Source organism: Toxotes jaculatrix, chromosome 6 (assembly GCF_017976425.1).
Source record: "Toxotes jaculatrix isolate fToxJac2 chromosome 6, fToxJac2.pri, whole genome shotgun sequence".
NCBI lineage: Eukaryota > Metazoa > Chordata > Actinopteri > Toxotidae > Toxotes > Toxotes jaculatrix.
This window is the reverse complement of record NC_054399.1, coordinates 15,739,371-15,755,586: the sequence shown is the minus strand read 5'-3', so window position 1 is coordinate 15,755,586 and position 16,216 is coordinate 15,739,371. Positions and strand designations below refer to the sequence as shown.

General features: G+C 40.5%; 1 protein-coding gene across 2 annotated transcripts in view; it reads right to left on the bottom strand.

The window, feature by feature from the left end:
• arid3a (AT rich interactive domain 3A (BRIGHT-like)) overlaps positions 1 to 16,216 on the bottom strand; it is a 46,948-nt gene that overhangs the window by 7,113 nt on the left and 23,619 nt on the right. Inside the window, exons 4-8 of one of the 2 annotated variants that reach the window (XM_041039943.1) lie at positions 6,366 to 6,438; positions 4,302 to 4,485; positions 3,124 to 3,371; positions 2,022 to 2,312; positions 578 to 667 (exon numbers count right to left, since the gene is read on the bottom strand). In XM_041039943.1, coding sequence (XP_040895877.1) covers positions 578 to 667; positions 2,022 to 2,312; positions 3,124 to 3,371; positions 4,302 to 4,485; positions 6,366 to 6,438 — 886 coding nt within the window. The remainder of the gene's footprint in view (positions 1 to 577; positions 668 to 2,021; positions 2,313 to 3,123; positions 3,372 to 4,301; positions 4,486 to 6,365; positions 6,439 to 16,216) is intronic. The other variant, XM_041039944.1, reaches the window with a different exon arrangement.

Below are 16,216 nucleotides of genomic sequence, written 5' to 3'. Positions count from 1 at the left end.
ACTTATGGGCTTTCTTTCTAAGAGTTAGAGGGGATAGTGGAGTTAAGAGCTGAGAGGCAGTTACAGTTACTTTTACATTTACTCATTTGGCACTCATTTGAGACTTACAAGTGGGGGACAACATTCAAGCTTCAATACAGCAGGAGACCTTGGAGTTAGAACTAATTTCTAAATCTATGCAATAAAAAAAAGTGCATGACTGATTGGCCGCGATGACAAAGAGTTCAGTCTTAGAGACGTTTAGTTGAATGTGGCATTCCTTCATTCATGTGGATATATGTTTGTCCACGCCATGACAAATAGAAAAAAGGCTAAGTGAAGTAGGATTCAAACCAACAGATGGAGGAGGTTGATGGTAATGGTTTAAGCCTCATATTTTAACAATATCATGTCTCCCCCTTCTATAGGACAGCCGGCTTTTCATTCTGCCACCTGGCTGTTGGTCAAACTGTGTATTTGATTATTTATTGGTTTATGTTTCTGGGACAATGCACTGTAATAACATCATTGTTAATGCGCCAGTCACAAGTCACCCTAAAGAAAGAGTCTCATCACGTAACATGACAGCTGTGCTCACCAGTGTACACCACTCCATTGAGCTCCACTGACATGCTGATGCTGCTTGTGCCGTTGGTGGTGAGGTTCAGGGCTGAGTCCTGCCTGCCCTCTGTTAGAAAGACAACCAGAGAGTAGAGCTGTGTTAACAAAACTTCTAACTTACAGTTCAGATTTATTCGATAAAAAGACCGTACAAGATTCCTTTGTAAAACTGCTCCCAAGTTGACTTTTCCGTTAACTTATCAAATGAGTAAAAGTTCGCAATATTCTGAGAAAAGCAGCTCTGTGTGTGAATTTGCAAAAACGTCCAGTTCAACATTTCTTTGAAGTCACCTGTATTATCAGTACTGAGAAACATGCTCAATCAGATAGACAGAAACCCAGACAAACTGCTATAAGATCAAAGTGCATGTCTGCAGTAGGGAATCCCCACACACACATGTTATGTATGAATGTGTGCATGCATGGCGCTTCTATAAGCCAAACAGGTCAACATATAGGCCTGCTGTGGGTTACTTCCTCACTGTTGGGTGTTGTCGTTTGTGGTAAGATGACAAGAAAGTCTTGACTAACTGCCAGGAAGAGTGAAAATGGTGAAATCTAGGTCATATGAATTCTGGGGCCAAACAATGAAATTTAAAATCCACAATGGTGCCCACCACAGATGTGGTGTAGTAATACTAATGTGGAGTAAAGTCTCTTTTCCTTAACACTTAACAAAAGAACAGCAGAAACATACGAGTTGGACGTAAAGTAACCGAGAAGCAAACGAAACTGAGCTTGTCAAGGTTGTAAACAATCTTACACTTAGTGCAGATTTTTGTTTGATTTACCACCGTGAAAATCAGGGTGATCTCTCTGGAAGAACATACATTGTGCTGTTGATTATTGTGCTCCTGAACACATGAATATGGGCTTTCAGATTCCTCAAGCCAGCACCCTGCAGCTTCTTCTGTTATCCATGTACATGTTAACCTCTGGGTAATGACCTTCATCACCAGGCATTAAAATTTAATTTTCCTGTGGATGATATGCATATATTGATGTCTGTTGGACCAAATGACCTTGTTCCTATGTGCTGCAGCACTCTGATGGAAATACATGAACAGACATTAAACAATATTAATACCAACTGTCAGAGCAAAGAGGAAGTCTAGTCTTATTAAGACAGGGCAGTGTGGTTTTCCTGACAGCTATTACAAATTTGTAAATACTGTTTAATTTCAGACATCAAAGTTATGATAAAATCAGCCTTTGAAACCTCGCTAAAGTAAGTACTTTTGAAACTAAGCAGATGCTCTAAAAACTGGTTCATGCTTTTGTTTCATGTTGGTTAGATAGTGGAGGGATTTCCACAACGCACAGTAGAGCGTAACCTAACCTGATGTGAAAAAATGAAAAACATGTCTGACCTGTTGTTTCGTAATACTCATTTTAACTAAACTTCCCTGTGTGTTTCCTACCTTGGTTGTTGATGCGGATGTTCATGGGTATCTGGGCAGTCATGGCCAGCAAGTTGTGTTGCAGCGCTCTCTGCAGCAGTCGGTGGTGTTCCTCGGCCGGCAGCGCCATCTTCTTCTCTGGAGGTTCGCCGGCCTCCAGTTTGTCCCTCAGCTGCTCCAGAGCTGCCACCTGCGCCGCCATTGCTGCCTGGGCTGCCGCTGCCTGCACAGCAGCCACCGAGTGACCTGCCAAGGCCCCTGCTGGCAAACGAGCCACACCGACCCCTGGCAGCGACTGGCCTCCCTCCTCTTCTGGTCAGACAGCACAGAGATGGAGAGAAGGGAGAACTGAGTACAATGATGTGTTTCCAAGGCAAAATGTATATTACATTCCTCCTTGACTACTAAGATATATGCTCACAATGTTACTGTAATGTCCCTGGTTAAGATCTGCTCCAGCAGAGATGACAGCAAATCAAATTTTCCTTCCTATTAAATGGGGAGGATGAAGATTTTAGCTTTCTACTCAAAAATAAGATTGACCAGGGGTTTGTGGTTTAATTAATTCAGACTAACATGCTGTTATCAGTTTTACTGTTCAAATGACAAATTCCCATTTTAATGCCAAATTAACTGGTACACGTTCTGGCTTTGTTTGTATTGTAATAGTAAGAATTTTTAGTTGAGTTTATGTAGTTTTGTGCACATTATCTCTGTAAATTAGCCTACACTTTTCAGGTTAGGGTTTAAGAGCTTGTTGCTCTGACAACAGCTCCAGATGAATTTTCATCCAGCTTCCACAAACCAAAAATCCAGATTCAAGTCAAATCATCAGCGATAGAACCGACACAGCTCAGCTGCCCAAGTACCAAAAGGAACAGGGAAACTCAAGGTTCACTCATTTAACATCTGACTTTACCAGGGAACAGTCATGTTAAGAACTGATATAATCAGGAATTCATGTCATTACAACATTCATGTATTTAAACTACCAATAAGAAGAAAACCAAACCAAAATCTTTAGTCAGTCATCAAATGTTTTGGCTCAAAATGAACTCCTTCACATTTTAAGTCCCCCATTTCCCACGTGACCTCCGTCCAACAATTAATAAACAAACTTCACCTTTCTTGATCTTCTGGATGGGAGTCAGCGAGGCTCCATTGGTGCCCACCGTCAGGCCCACACTGGACGTGGGGAGCTTTGGTGAGGACAGCATGGTGGGTGTCCCATTGGGCGAGTAGGTGAAGAGGGAGCTGCCAAAGCTTTGTCGTCTGCCCTCCCGCCGATTACTGTCAATGGCTGCCTGGAGCTCGTTGGGGTTGCTCAGACCCCTCTTATCACATTCATATGGGTACAGGTACTTCATGTATCTGAGAGGAACACAGCATATTTAACTACAGGGTCCTTAACATGGAGGTGTCCTGAGGTCAGTCTATCTTTGACATTTATGTTTAGCAGACTGCTGACAAATGTCACATCAGTTCCTAACATCTGAAAACATAAAAGGGTTAAGCTAATTTCAAAGTAAAGGGGCATTCCACCTCTCTTTAACATCAAGGTCAGTTTTTTCATCATGAGGAGAAATACTCTGCCCTTGAAAACCAGTTCTATGATGTCTTCTGTAGCTCCCGTAGGAGCTTTGTCAACTATAAGAAAATATCTCTGCTGACAAACATGTAAGAAGAAATTTTGAGAAACAAACATGGCTCTTTGAGTTTGACAGACAGCCCCTGTACATCCTGATAGCATCTATCAGTAGGCCCTCCCTTTCTGCTAAGTGGGACACTTACTTACTGTGTGAGGTGTATGATCTATTGTATTTGGGATTTGCCCATTTGTTCATGAATTTGTTTATTACAACTTTATGGAAATATAATATTAATTTTAAGTTTAAAGCACCCCTTTAAACATTGTCTCCATGATATGATGTTCGGCTATGATGAAACACAGCTGTTCTTAACCACAGAAGAAATTGGGTGACTTAATTTTAAGTGACATGAGGCTCTAAATAATGACTAAAGAAAAAATTAAAGTCTCATTCTCATAAGACGATATCTGTGGTTCAGCTGATTAAGAGTGAGAATGTACTGCAATCTGAACCAGCCACAGGAAATTATTTCAAATACAAGGGTTCATCACAAATAAACACCTACTTGTAAGTTTTGTTTGCAGGCCTGTGTTGCATGTCACTAACAGTGACAAACAAACCAAACATAAAAATTGAACAAAACAACCTTTCAGCTACAACTCAGACTGAGGAAAAACAAATAGAGGCATGATTAGTGTGTGCGTGTACTAACTGTGTGCGAAGGGTGAAGGCTGCACTGGTGATTGAGGTAGGCAGGTTGAGTCCCTTGGTGATCTCCCTCCACAGTTTCTTGTTGATGACCTCCACCAGGCCGCCCTTCTCTGTTACCAGCCTGTAGAGCATGTACAGATCCAGGACCTGTTTGGCCATGATAGGAATACGATTCACTGGGGTTCCTGGAATAACACACACACGCACACACACACAGAGGGAACAGGTCAACAACACTGTCATGGCAAGAAAATGCTTTTTCATGTCAACAGCATGCAGCTTCCAGCACATTAGAATATGAGCGAGCAAGATTAATATAAAAAACAAACAAACAAACATGAGACCTAATAACAGTAAAGGCAAAATAATAAGTTTAGTGTTCATACATAATTAAGATGGTACTGAAGTGCAGCACCAGTTTTCCTGGACTGTTCCTTCCTGTGAATTTTTGGAGTATGTCAGATGTTAATAAAATAAAAGTGTGAAACACAGGCTGCCATGTCCTATAACCCTGAAAGCAGCAAGCCAGCAAGCCACTTTCACCATTTTACCAGCCAACTACACCTTTTATAATGCTCCTCAGAATGATGGCTGGGGTATAATGACATTCATCATTATTTAAAATGAAGCTTATTCACCACCCAATATAAGATTTGACATTTGCTTTACGTGGGTCAGGAAACAATTTCTCCTGCTGATAAAGAGGCTTTTTCTTAACTTTGAGAACACAGCAAGAAGCAGACCAGCATGAAATTTAATGCAAGACCATTAAATCAATCAAAATTCAATCATCTAACTGATCGATGGATTGTCAATATGTAAAGTCTTTTACAGACATGGAAAACATAATATTGACTGGAAGGAAGAAGAGTGTTTTTCTGTTTTATTACAGGCTTCATAACCAATGGATTCTAAAACTCATTTTACTGTTGACCAACATGAGCACAAAGGACAGATTTCTACATAAATTCTATAATTTGATTAATTAGAGAGTGAATTCTGCTGCTTGCTTATCATCCAACAGTGCACAAGCATTGAACAAAGTTTACATCTTTTAATTTTGACAAAAACATTTCGTAATTTAGGTGTTTAAACATATCTCACTCAATATACCAACCAGCATTTGTCCTGGACATATTGTGATTACTAGACCAAGAAGTAAAGAAAAACAAAGCTTTCATTAATCTGATCATCAAACTTCATTACTTTTTAATTTTTTTATTCTTGATTTGCATACTAAGGAGCAGTGCGTCAGTTATCCATACAGCCTGCAGATGGTGCTCTCAGATTCCCATAGAGGACCTGACAGACCCGCCCATTGGTGGTGGCTCTGACAATGTAAACATCTACTACTGGGTTCTCAGTTGAGAGCACATGTCTGTTGTCTGCCATGTCAGTCACCAGCCGCTGATCTAAATCAGCCATGACTCAACCCGTCAAATTAACAAAGCTGCTTGATATTTATGAAAGAATCATCTACAAAGAGCTGCAGGGCATTTGTGTACCCAATACACACAAATATAATGTTTCACAATCCACATTCTCCTACATATGATGATGTGTTTTCTGAGAAATTTGATTTTTTTTTTTGGTGTTGTGTGTGTTACTGGTGTGAAGATCCTGCATGGAGACTGAATCTGAGTGTGTGTGTGTGTGTGTGTAGAGCTAGAAGTGTGGGAAGGACCATGTTGGACAAGTGATGGAAAAGGTAAACCAATCCATTCCCAGGCATTGATGTGATATGCTCCTTCTAGTTATAGCCTGGGAATGACGCGACCATAAAGCAATCATCTCTGAAATAAATGAGGACCCCACCCATGTGAGTGAAAGATGAGCAGACGGCACTGTGTCGTATGTCAGAGAGAGACAGGGTGGAGATCATCCTCTCTATAGCCAACTATTATAAGTGTGTCTATGACACTGACTGGAGATAAAGTGAGGAGATATAACATGACAGGATGAGAAACTGAATAGAGATGCAGCATTTTAATGAATGAGAGCAAATTGTGATGTGGTGATGCAGTGTTTATGGATTTAAAAAACCTACATACACACAGTTACATACCTCTTTTTTGCATGAAGCTGAAGAGGTCATCCAGAAACTCCTTTCTCTTTGGGTCTCCATCCAGTTCATACAGCTGTGGAGAGGAAGGGGAGGGAGACCGATGAAGATGAGTGATGTTTTTATTTCTAATAATGAATATGTTTGAGTTCTGACATAAGAATACCAAAAACCAGGGGGGACAGCTAAGTTACAATCAGAGAGCGTAACGATGCATTGAGTAGTTAGTAGAACTAACTTCGATGCCAGTGCTATGACAACCAGCATCACAATGTGTGACAGCAAGATGACAACACTATCTAAACAAACAAACAAAATATGTATATATATATATATAAAATATAAAATATGTATATATATATATATATATATATATATATATATATATATATATATATATATATATATATATATATATATATATATATATATATATATATAGTTGCTTATACTGGAAGATCAGTCACGAGAAACCAATCAGTTGATTTCTTCTGATCATAAGAGGAGATACAGAAATGCTGTGGACCAGTCTGGCCTGATGAGAACCTGATGTGGGTCCAGCTGCTAGCGGGGCCCCGGCCTCTGGAAAGTTCAGTGAAAGTTAGCAGTAAAAGTGGGGCACCCACTCGGGGGAGTACAGTGAGACCATTGAGCCTGTGGTTGTTTTTCCAGCCTAGTTTTCCAGTGTGATAGAGAAATATCTCATTTACCTTCTCATCAGCTACGGTCATACATAGCATTAAAGCCTTAACATCTACATGTCACTTCTATTTGAGGTCAGGTAGTTTCACAATCCGTTGCTGAGAATGGCAGTCTGCGAAACACAATGTACAGCTCAGCACCAAACAAAACCACAGAAAACAGAATCAAGGCGAATGACACAACAGCCCACAGGTAGCAGGCCAGGCCATTACTAACTAACCCAGACACTGTGCACTCACTGACTCACACACACAGCTGTGCACACGCAGAGCAAATATCACAACAGAGGAAAGCATTTAGCTTAGCACATAACAGATGGAAAAAACAACAACAATATGAACAAGAGCTGAAAAACTGATCAACAGCAAATTAATCGGCTTAATAAATTACTTAATTTTTCAAGTAAAATTGTTTGATTCCAGCTTCTCACTTGTGAGGATTTGCTACTTTTTTGATTTTGTGCGATAGTAACTTGAATATCTTTGGCTTTTTGACTTGCGGTCAGACTCGAAAATCATTTGAGGATGGCTGAAGGAAATATATTGACTATAATATGATAACTATTTTCACGGCCGTGGCACAGCAAGTTAAGAGTGTGGCTTTGGACCGCTCTGAGATCGGAGGGTCACCGGCTCGATTCCTTGACCAAGCACAATGGATATGGGTGGTGGTGAAGCAGATGCACCCCCCCGCCTCTGCGACCATGGCCATGGTGCCCCTGAGCAAGGCACCGATCCACCCCAGCTCCCCAGACGCCTTACTAAAGAAGCCCCGTGCCCCAGCGTCTCTACTGCATTTGTATGCTTGTGTGTGTGTTTCATTCACTTGGTGTGGGTAAAATGCCAAAAGGAAATTTCCCCAGGAGGGACTAATAAAGGAATAAACTTAAACTTTAGATCCAGAGGCTCTCCGGAACTGGATGGTCTGTAAATTGGCCGGCGCTTGTTCTTTGACAAAATTTTCACTTTTTAAATTTTCATTTTTCCACATTTGGAATAAATTCACTCTTTTTGCATTTTTAGAGCGTATTCTGTTTATTTTGTGAAAAAAAAACAGGAGCAAACAAACCTCGATGTGTTGAAACTCATACAAGAAGTGTGGCAGAAGAAACTGCACGATCATTTGACATTTGAAATTTGCATACTGGGATTTATCCTGACTTACTTTCTAACCTCTAAGCTACTCACCTTTCCCCACCTACAGGTTTATCAGACAGCAAACTGACATCACTTACAAGAAGATCTGTGCATTTGCTTTAAGCACTCGCTCAGAGAGAATGAAAATGAAAGGCTCGTCCTGCTGAAGTTTGGATGGTGACAGTTTTGGCCGCTAACCACTAACAGGCTGTCCCTTGTTGTGGCATTCAGCCCTCATTAGTGATGCCAAGCTGCCATAAGATCTTATTATGTAGTTGGGGAGGTACAGAGGGGGTGGGGACTGTTGAACTGAAGAAGGCTGAGGTGGGTGGGGTGGTGGGGGATGTTGGCTAATGTACAGGCCTGCTAGAGGCAAGGGGGAGTTTTAATTACAGGATGCATGCATTTCGTGAAGTGCCACGCCATAAATCTTGGAAATTACCCCAACCACCCCCACCACACCCCTAACTCCCTTCCCCCAATGGTGCTTTTTTCCCCCTGTCCCAATCACACAAACATTTCCCTAGTGTCGCAGTGGGTGCGCTGTCACATGGAGACAGGGGGGCTAATGCTCAGATACCAACTCATACAATCCTCCAGATTTGGCAGCATAAGTCAAATTTAGTATTCCAGTGATTGTAATATATAAAAAAGCTTGAACTAACAAAATGTGGTTCCCCCCATTTTTCCCATTTGACACCAGCAGTCAGTGTGAGTGACACCACAGGGTACTAAATGAGTTATTATGTGATGACTGTTTAATCACAGCGATTTAAAGAAGCTGGATTGCACCGTTACAGTGCTGAAAGCCAGTACTCGATTAGTTTCATTGTTTCCCTGCCAACTGAAGGAGCTGGCAGTCTACAGTGACGTGTCAACCGTGTTAACAAGCTTACAGTATCCGTCTTACTAATGCATATCCAGTTTCATTCAGTACTTGCTGTTAACACAGACACAGTATCCTGCCTTCTATCAATGAACACGCGACAATCATCTAAATTCTTGTAGCTGTTTCCTTCTGTTTCAGTCTCCATCGTTTTGTTTTACTACTAAAGATTTGCTTGCAAAACTGGGGTAAATGACATGACAGCATTTCCAAGTGATGAGTTTCACATCAGCATATCGAAGTCTCTATTTTTAGGATTTGCCCAGGTTTTTGTACGTAGTATAATTTGTAGCCTACACAGCCTAATACAATCAGCACAGCTGAAATATTAATAGAATTCTTATGTGTGTGCACAGAGTCACTGACTATTTTTTTTATTAGTCCAACTGAGAAACTACTTCAAATAAGAAATGGCCTTAGAATTTTCATTTCATTTTTCCCTTAACCTGAATTCAAGCGTATACTCAGAGTAATCATAAATTAATAAAGAAGGTTCCAATTTTAATCAAATTCCTGAAGAGGATTTAAGTCTTGTTTGTACCTTTTCAGATCATGACTGTATTGCTGCAAATTGCGGCTCACTGCAGGATGCATATGTCAATCGAACTGCCAAACAGTGCAAGCTCTGCTATCTAAATCTACTGCCATTTACTGTATAGCTGTAAAAAAAAAAAAAAAAAAAAAAAAGTTTGGATGTGGATACTGGAAGTAAACCGATGTTGTTACATGCTGTGGAGGCTGGGCTGTGCTCTGTGGGAGGATTAGGAGATTTAAATTAAACGGTTCTACAAACAGTGGAACCAGTTTTATCCAAACATTGTCTAACTTATAACAACATCAATAAGTGGATTACTGTGGTCAATATGAACGTAGTCAGTGATAAGAATTTACAAAGAAACAAAGAAATGAAGTAATCAGGGTAGAAAATAATGCTAGCTGTGTTTTAAAAGAAGGAAGATGTAAGAAAAATGCACTTAGTGGCTGTTGTCCAGTGACCACAAATCTCCACATCACTCTTCATACCGTATATTTAGTTTAAAACATGACAACCTATGGCTTGGACAGAAGCTGGTAATGGACCGGCTCCATTATGGAGAGTAAAGCTGAAGGGATTAGAGAATTAATCACCAACTATTCTGGTAATAGAATAATCGTTCCAGACATAATGCTTAGGCAAACATACCAAACAAATGCTTCTTAGACCCTCTTAGATGTGAGGATTTTCTGATTTCCTTTGTCATACATGACAGTAAAATGAACATCTTTGGGTTTTGGACTGTTGGTCAGACAACACAAGACATTTGAAGACGTCAGCTTGGTCTGTGGGAAATTCTAACCAGCAGTTTCTGGCATTTTATAGACCAAAAGACTAATCAATTAATTGGGTACATTATTGGCAGATTAATCAATAATCATTAGTTGAAGCCCTAAAGGAGAAAAATAGCTGAAAACGAATAAACAGTTATGGGAAGAGGTGATATCATCAAAGTGGGATGTCTGTTTTACTGAAGCTACTGACTCACAGACAGCTAGTGAATCAGGATCCTGTCCAACTGGCAAGACCACGGCCTGCCCCCACTCCTCAATACATCCTTTCTCGCTGTCTGTCTTTATCTCTGTTTTTCCCCTCATTGTTTTCCTCCACACTTCTCTGTATCTATTGTCTCTTTTACATTCTTCCACCTCCTCCTCTCCATTTGTCCCTCAACTTCTACCAGTTTCCTCAGCTCCAAGTATATAAGCCCTATATACTCCCCTGCCACCACCCACACACACACACCTACACACACACACACACACACACACACACACACACACACACACACACACACACACACACACACACACACACACACACACACACACACACACACAGACATTATCAGGCTGAAGTGGGTGTGGTTGTTGTAGGCTCATATTGGTTTTCATGTCTGTAGTATGTACGCAGGGGCCCCTCCTGGATTAAAGCTCTGGTATTCAGATAAACGACAAGACACTGGGCCAACTAGTAACGCCAGGAGGTGGTTCACGCTCCTTCACCAAATCCCCTGGAACAAAAAGGCCAATTAAAACTGCAGAGCTGACCGGAAGTTATGTTTAATAGACTACTGGGTTTTCAAAACTTAACATTGCTTTTTTTGGAGCTCCCAAAAAGATAACAGAGAAAAAGAACAACAATTTATACAGATCTTTTGCAGCATCAACATTTTGTTTTTGTGACAAATGGTGACTGAGGCAAGTTAACCAAAAGCTGTTTTAAGCACCAAGACTTCAGAGTCACATTTGAACAAGTACTCAGTGTTTGACTGTTGTCTTACAGTTTCCTCCCCTCGCTGTGTATGTAGGTCAGCGACACTTGTCTGCAGATAAATTATAAACTGAAAACAAAGTGGTTTTATATGGCAAATAATCAGTAACCAAAGAGCAGCCTGTTGCTGCAGCTTCGCTGTCATCAAAGCAGTGGTGTTGTTAGGTAATACTGTAAGGAGGGGGTGTATGTATGTTGGTGTGTTTGAGGGGGGGAAGGGTTCTCTCTACTCTACTGTTAATGCAAATGGCAGTTAGCAAGCCAGCGGCACACCAGTGTCACATAGCACATAATAGAGGCTTTGCAACTGAAAACCAAAACTGAGAGGAGACCAGGGTATCGTCTACATGTTCCCTTACACCTGCCAATCACCTCAATCACCTTGAGGTGAAGTTGATACACACACAAACACACCAGAGGCCAAAGTAAACAAATAAAAAATAAAATGACTAAGCTTTCACTTCTTGTGTAAAATTCTCCCTCACAATTTTAGGATTGGATGACTTCCCATCAGTTTACCCTTCTAGATGTTTCACCTAAATTCTGTTGCTTTGAAAGTAACTTTTCAGGTAGAACAGGTTTCTCAGAGGAAGTGTGAAGTCTGCACATCACATTGGTGCACATACATTTACCTGTGTACTAGTACATGTATGTGTGCTGGTGCCTCTACAAATGCTAAATGCACATACACTGTTGCACATAAAGTTGGAATAATTTTGTTTTCAGACACATTCCTCTTTTTATTCCTATTTATACACATCAGTAATCACATTGGAAGAGACAGATCAATAAAGTTTTGAGAGGATATACACTTTATCTATTAAGAATAAATCACATTGTCACAATAATTTCATGAGAAGAGGTAAAATATATTTATTCCTACTTTCTGGGCAACAGTGTACATGTAGTACTACAGGAGGCCCAGGGGGTTCATCTTATACAGACTGAAGACAGGGTTCAACTCCTTCTTCATGCTATTTATAGTACAGCAAATATTGTAAATATTGTGTAATGTATTGTGAGCATTGAAGGTTGAGTGTATTTATCTCTACCTTTTTAAAATGAGTGGATCTGTTTGGCAGTCTCAAGTTGAGTCCTTAAATGGGATTGTAAATATCTTTTTTTTTTTTTTTTTTGATAACCTTAAGGTGTTTTAATACTCCCTTTTGCATAGTGTGTGTTTTATTTAAGGGGAGTCTTAATGTCCTGTGGTTGTAGACACCAGAACCCTGGTTTACTCTGAGACAAAATCCCCTCTAATCCAATGCTGAAGGACCAGTTTCACAACTTCATATTAATCTAAGTCCTTGAGTTGTTTCTTCTCATGAAAGAGATTAGTATGAACATGTTTTCTACATATTCTTCTGACTGACTTGAGCAGAAAAATGCTGCTGTCTCATTTACGTAAGGTTGCTGTGTGCAACACTTTCAAGCATGACCAGATTAAATTAACTCTGGGTAATGGCTGTACAAGAAGAGATCCTAATGAAGGCTGTCTGTCTCACAAAGCTAATTTGCAAAACGTAAAGAGACCTGATAACAATCTCAAATGTAAACACACACATACACACATATGAAAGAGGGGGAAGGGAGGCTACAGCTAGCAGGGAGTGGGGTTGAGGATGGGGGGGTCTTGATACGGCTCATGAACACATGATCAGCCATATTCAAACACTGCATTGTTCCAGGCCAAAGCCCTTTTATGAGTGTCATTAATGTACCAAAGCAAACACAGCCACTAACACAGCATCGCTTCAGTGTTCCCACAGAGAAAATACACAGTAGTGTCAAAGCATGTGCATCACTTTAATCGCACAATGCAATGCCTCACCTTTGTTCCTGTAACTTAGTTATGTAACACTACAAAAAAATTATGTGTGATTCATAAGTGTCAAACTCTAATTTACTGCTCCCTATAAATTAACTGTTGGGTGTTAGTCATGTAACAAATATGAACAAGTGAACAGCAACACATGACACTGGTTGTTGTTTACTCTTGGCCTGTATATGTTTAATGTATTTGTCTGGCATTACAGTAAACAAGCAATTAATCGATTATCAAAATAACTGTTGATTAAATTTCTATTGATCGACTGATTTAGCAATGGACTAATCGTTGCGGCTATAGGGAGATCAAAAGCCCCAGAAAACCTAGTAGATAGAAAACCTGGTACATTGTTGTTTACTGTCATGTAGATTGTCTCTGACAGGCAATGAAAATAATTTCTATTTCATGTAAAAAAATAAAGATATTCCACCTGAAAGCCCTGACAGAGAACAGGCATCTCCACTGGATACCAGATGAGGCCAAGTTCCTGGAAATTTAATCCTGGATTGTAAATGTGGTTCATCAGCTCTGAGTTCACATCAATTTGGGCTCAGTAACAACAAAGTTCCTTCTGTGTACAAAAGGAATTTCATGGAGTGGTCTACATGCAAGCCAATAATTCAATTTAACTGCAATGAAGTTATTATTTGATTTCGAGTTTTCTTTTTTGTTTCCCATAAAGGTGCAAGTGAAAGTCATGAGACACAGTAACACCAAAGGTTGATTTATAAAGACACACAACATGGTGGACTGTATCACAATAAATGTGAATAAGCTGAGGGTGGCCATAATTGTTTCCTTCGTGGATCATTATACTGAGATTGTGATGTGTAACTGAGACTGCCTTTGTAGACTGGAACATTTTAGAAAATGAATCATAACACAGATGTATAGTATTTACAGGATGACTGAGCTGTCTTCTAACTTGATAAAGACTGGGTGAGAAACTAGATATTAAAATGATACTTTAACTGATTTCTTAATCTGTCTGATGTGCTTGACAGCTAACTAATAAAGAATCAGATTCTTGAAGAGACATGCCCATGTTCTTGTTTTTCTTTCTCTTTGTTGCTTGGGATTCTGTCTTGCCACTGTTTGCATGTCATCCTCCAGAAATCACCCATTACTCAAACAATGTGAACAGAACTTTGACGCCCTCTTCTTAGGACCTGCTGAACAGTTTGGTTACAGTGGAAATTAGCCACAGCTCTTTACTTTAGTCAAATTGCCACACTGTGTCTTATGTTCATGTGGAAAATAACGTAAAGTGTCATGCGCTGACAGCAGCATGACTGAAACTGCTCTGACATGTCTCCATAAATTGACACCTATAATGAATCCATCTTTGTCTTCACTCTACCCTGCCCTGCCCTTCCCTTCACTTCCCCATCCCCCACTTGCACACAATTAACAGCAACAATGGAGCTGTCCAACTCCAGATGCATTGAACGGTGTTTTATTGACAGGCACGATCAAATACATCATAATCCTAACTGACTGCCTGACCTCGTAAATCCAACTCTATCGACTGAGGATGAGGAGCAAACAGCCTGCCGAGACAAACAACATCGCTGTGACTGATTCTATCTGATGTTGCTTTATCTGCAACAGTCACATTCGCCCCAGAATGAAAAGAACTGATAAGCAAAGTTAGAAAAGGAAACAGAGAATGATACACTGGTAGTTTGCATGGCTGCTGAATAAAACCACACGTTTGAATGAGCAATCTGTAGCACGACACTAAGCAGCAGAGATTCATAAATCCCCTACAGCCATCTTTTCTTGCCTAAAAAGGACTTGATTTAAGATTTATCTTTTTCTGTCCTGTTTCTCTTAATGCAGCTTTTCGGGTCTGGTTTCCAATCCAGATAATAGACCAAAAACATCATATTCCAGGACCAATCTCTAGAAATACCTTTCATTTCCAGACACCATAACTTTCCTGGTGTTGGAATACACCAATGGGAATTCAATAATGCCCCAGAAATCCTGTGATCTTTGAGGACATGTTTTCTTTATGGTGTGAGAGGTTGTAAGTGAGACCTCAGTCTGCAGGGCTGTGCCAAAGGACTTTTCTGCTCGGCTTCTGTCGGGTATAACTGGATATACTGTATCCCCTGCTGACAAGAGAAAAAGGTGAAAACCAGTTGATAAAGACTGGACATGAAACTAGCATGAGCACTATCCCGTGCTTACATGCACTCCATTCCTGTTTGGTACTGTCAGCTGCCATGGCCTGTAGATTTGGATAAGAATCAGAAATAGCAGCCAGCCTTCCCAGAGCCCTCGAGAGTTTGATGTATGTAGCTGTGAGCAATCTGTTCTAACCGCACTGCTAATGAGTACTATCATGATGACGGATGCCCAGTCTGGGAAGGGCAAAGCTGAACAGGCCCAGGGAGGGGAAGTGGGTGTAGCAGCAATTATGATCATAAAACGATGTGTTGAAAGGGAGCAACCAAAAAAAAAGATACTGCATCAGTTATTTGGTACTTCTTGATTCAAAGCCCTTTTCAATGTTGTTTCTCTCACAAATATTGTTTCGTAAGATGTGTATCTGCGAAACAGCCTTCTCTCAAAATAGCAGAAAAAGCCTGACGCAGATAATCATCTAATGAGAACTTGTGTGAAAGCTGAAGGTATTTATTCAGCGCCAGTGTAGATGCCATGATAAGGTGTTCGTCTCAAGGCAGAAAGATGGAGACAGAGATATAAGAATAGCTGATGGTTCAGAGGAATGCCCGCCCAGCCCTGTGGAGGGCAGATATCTGTCCATGTGGTGAGATGTCGTGGCCACGTGGCTAATCCCATCCCAATCAATAGGTGGACGCTCTGCAGTTTAACCTCAACCAACCCCTGGGTTTGTCCTCTGCATGGAGCTGCAGTCTTTACAATCTGATCTGGGAGACTTGGCAGCACAAAATTAACCCCTAAGGAGTTTTCTTGGTTTGTTATTTTATAAACGTGTGACTGTAAAGTGAAGTTCACTGTTTC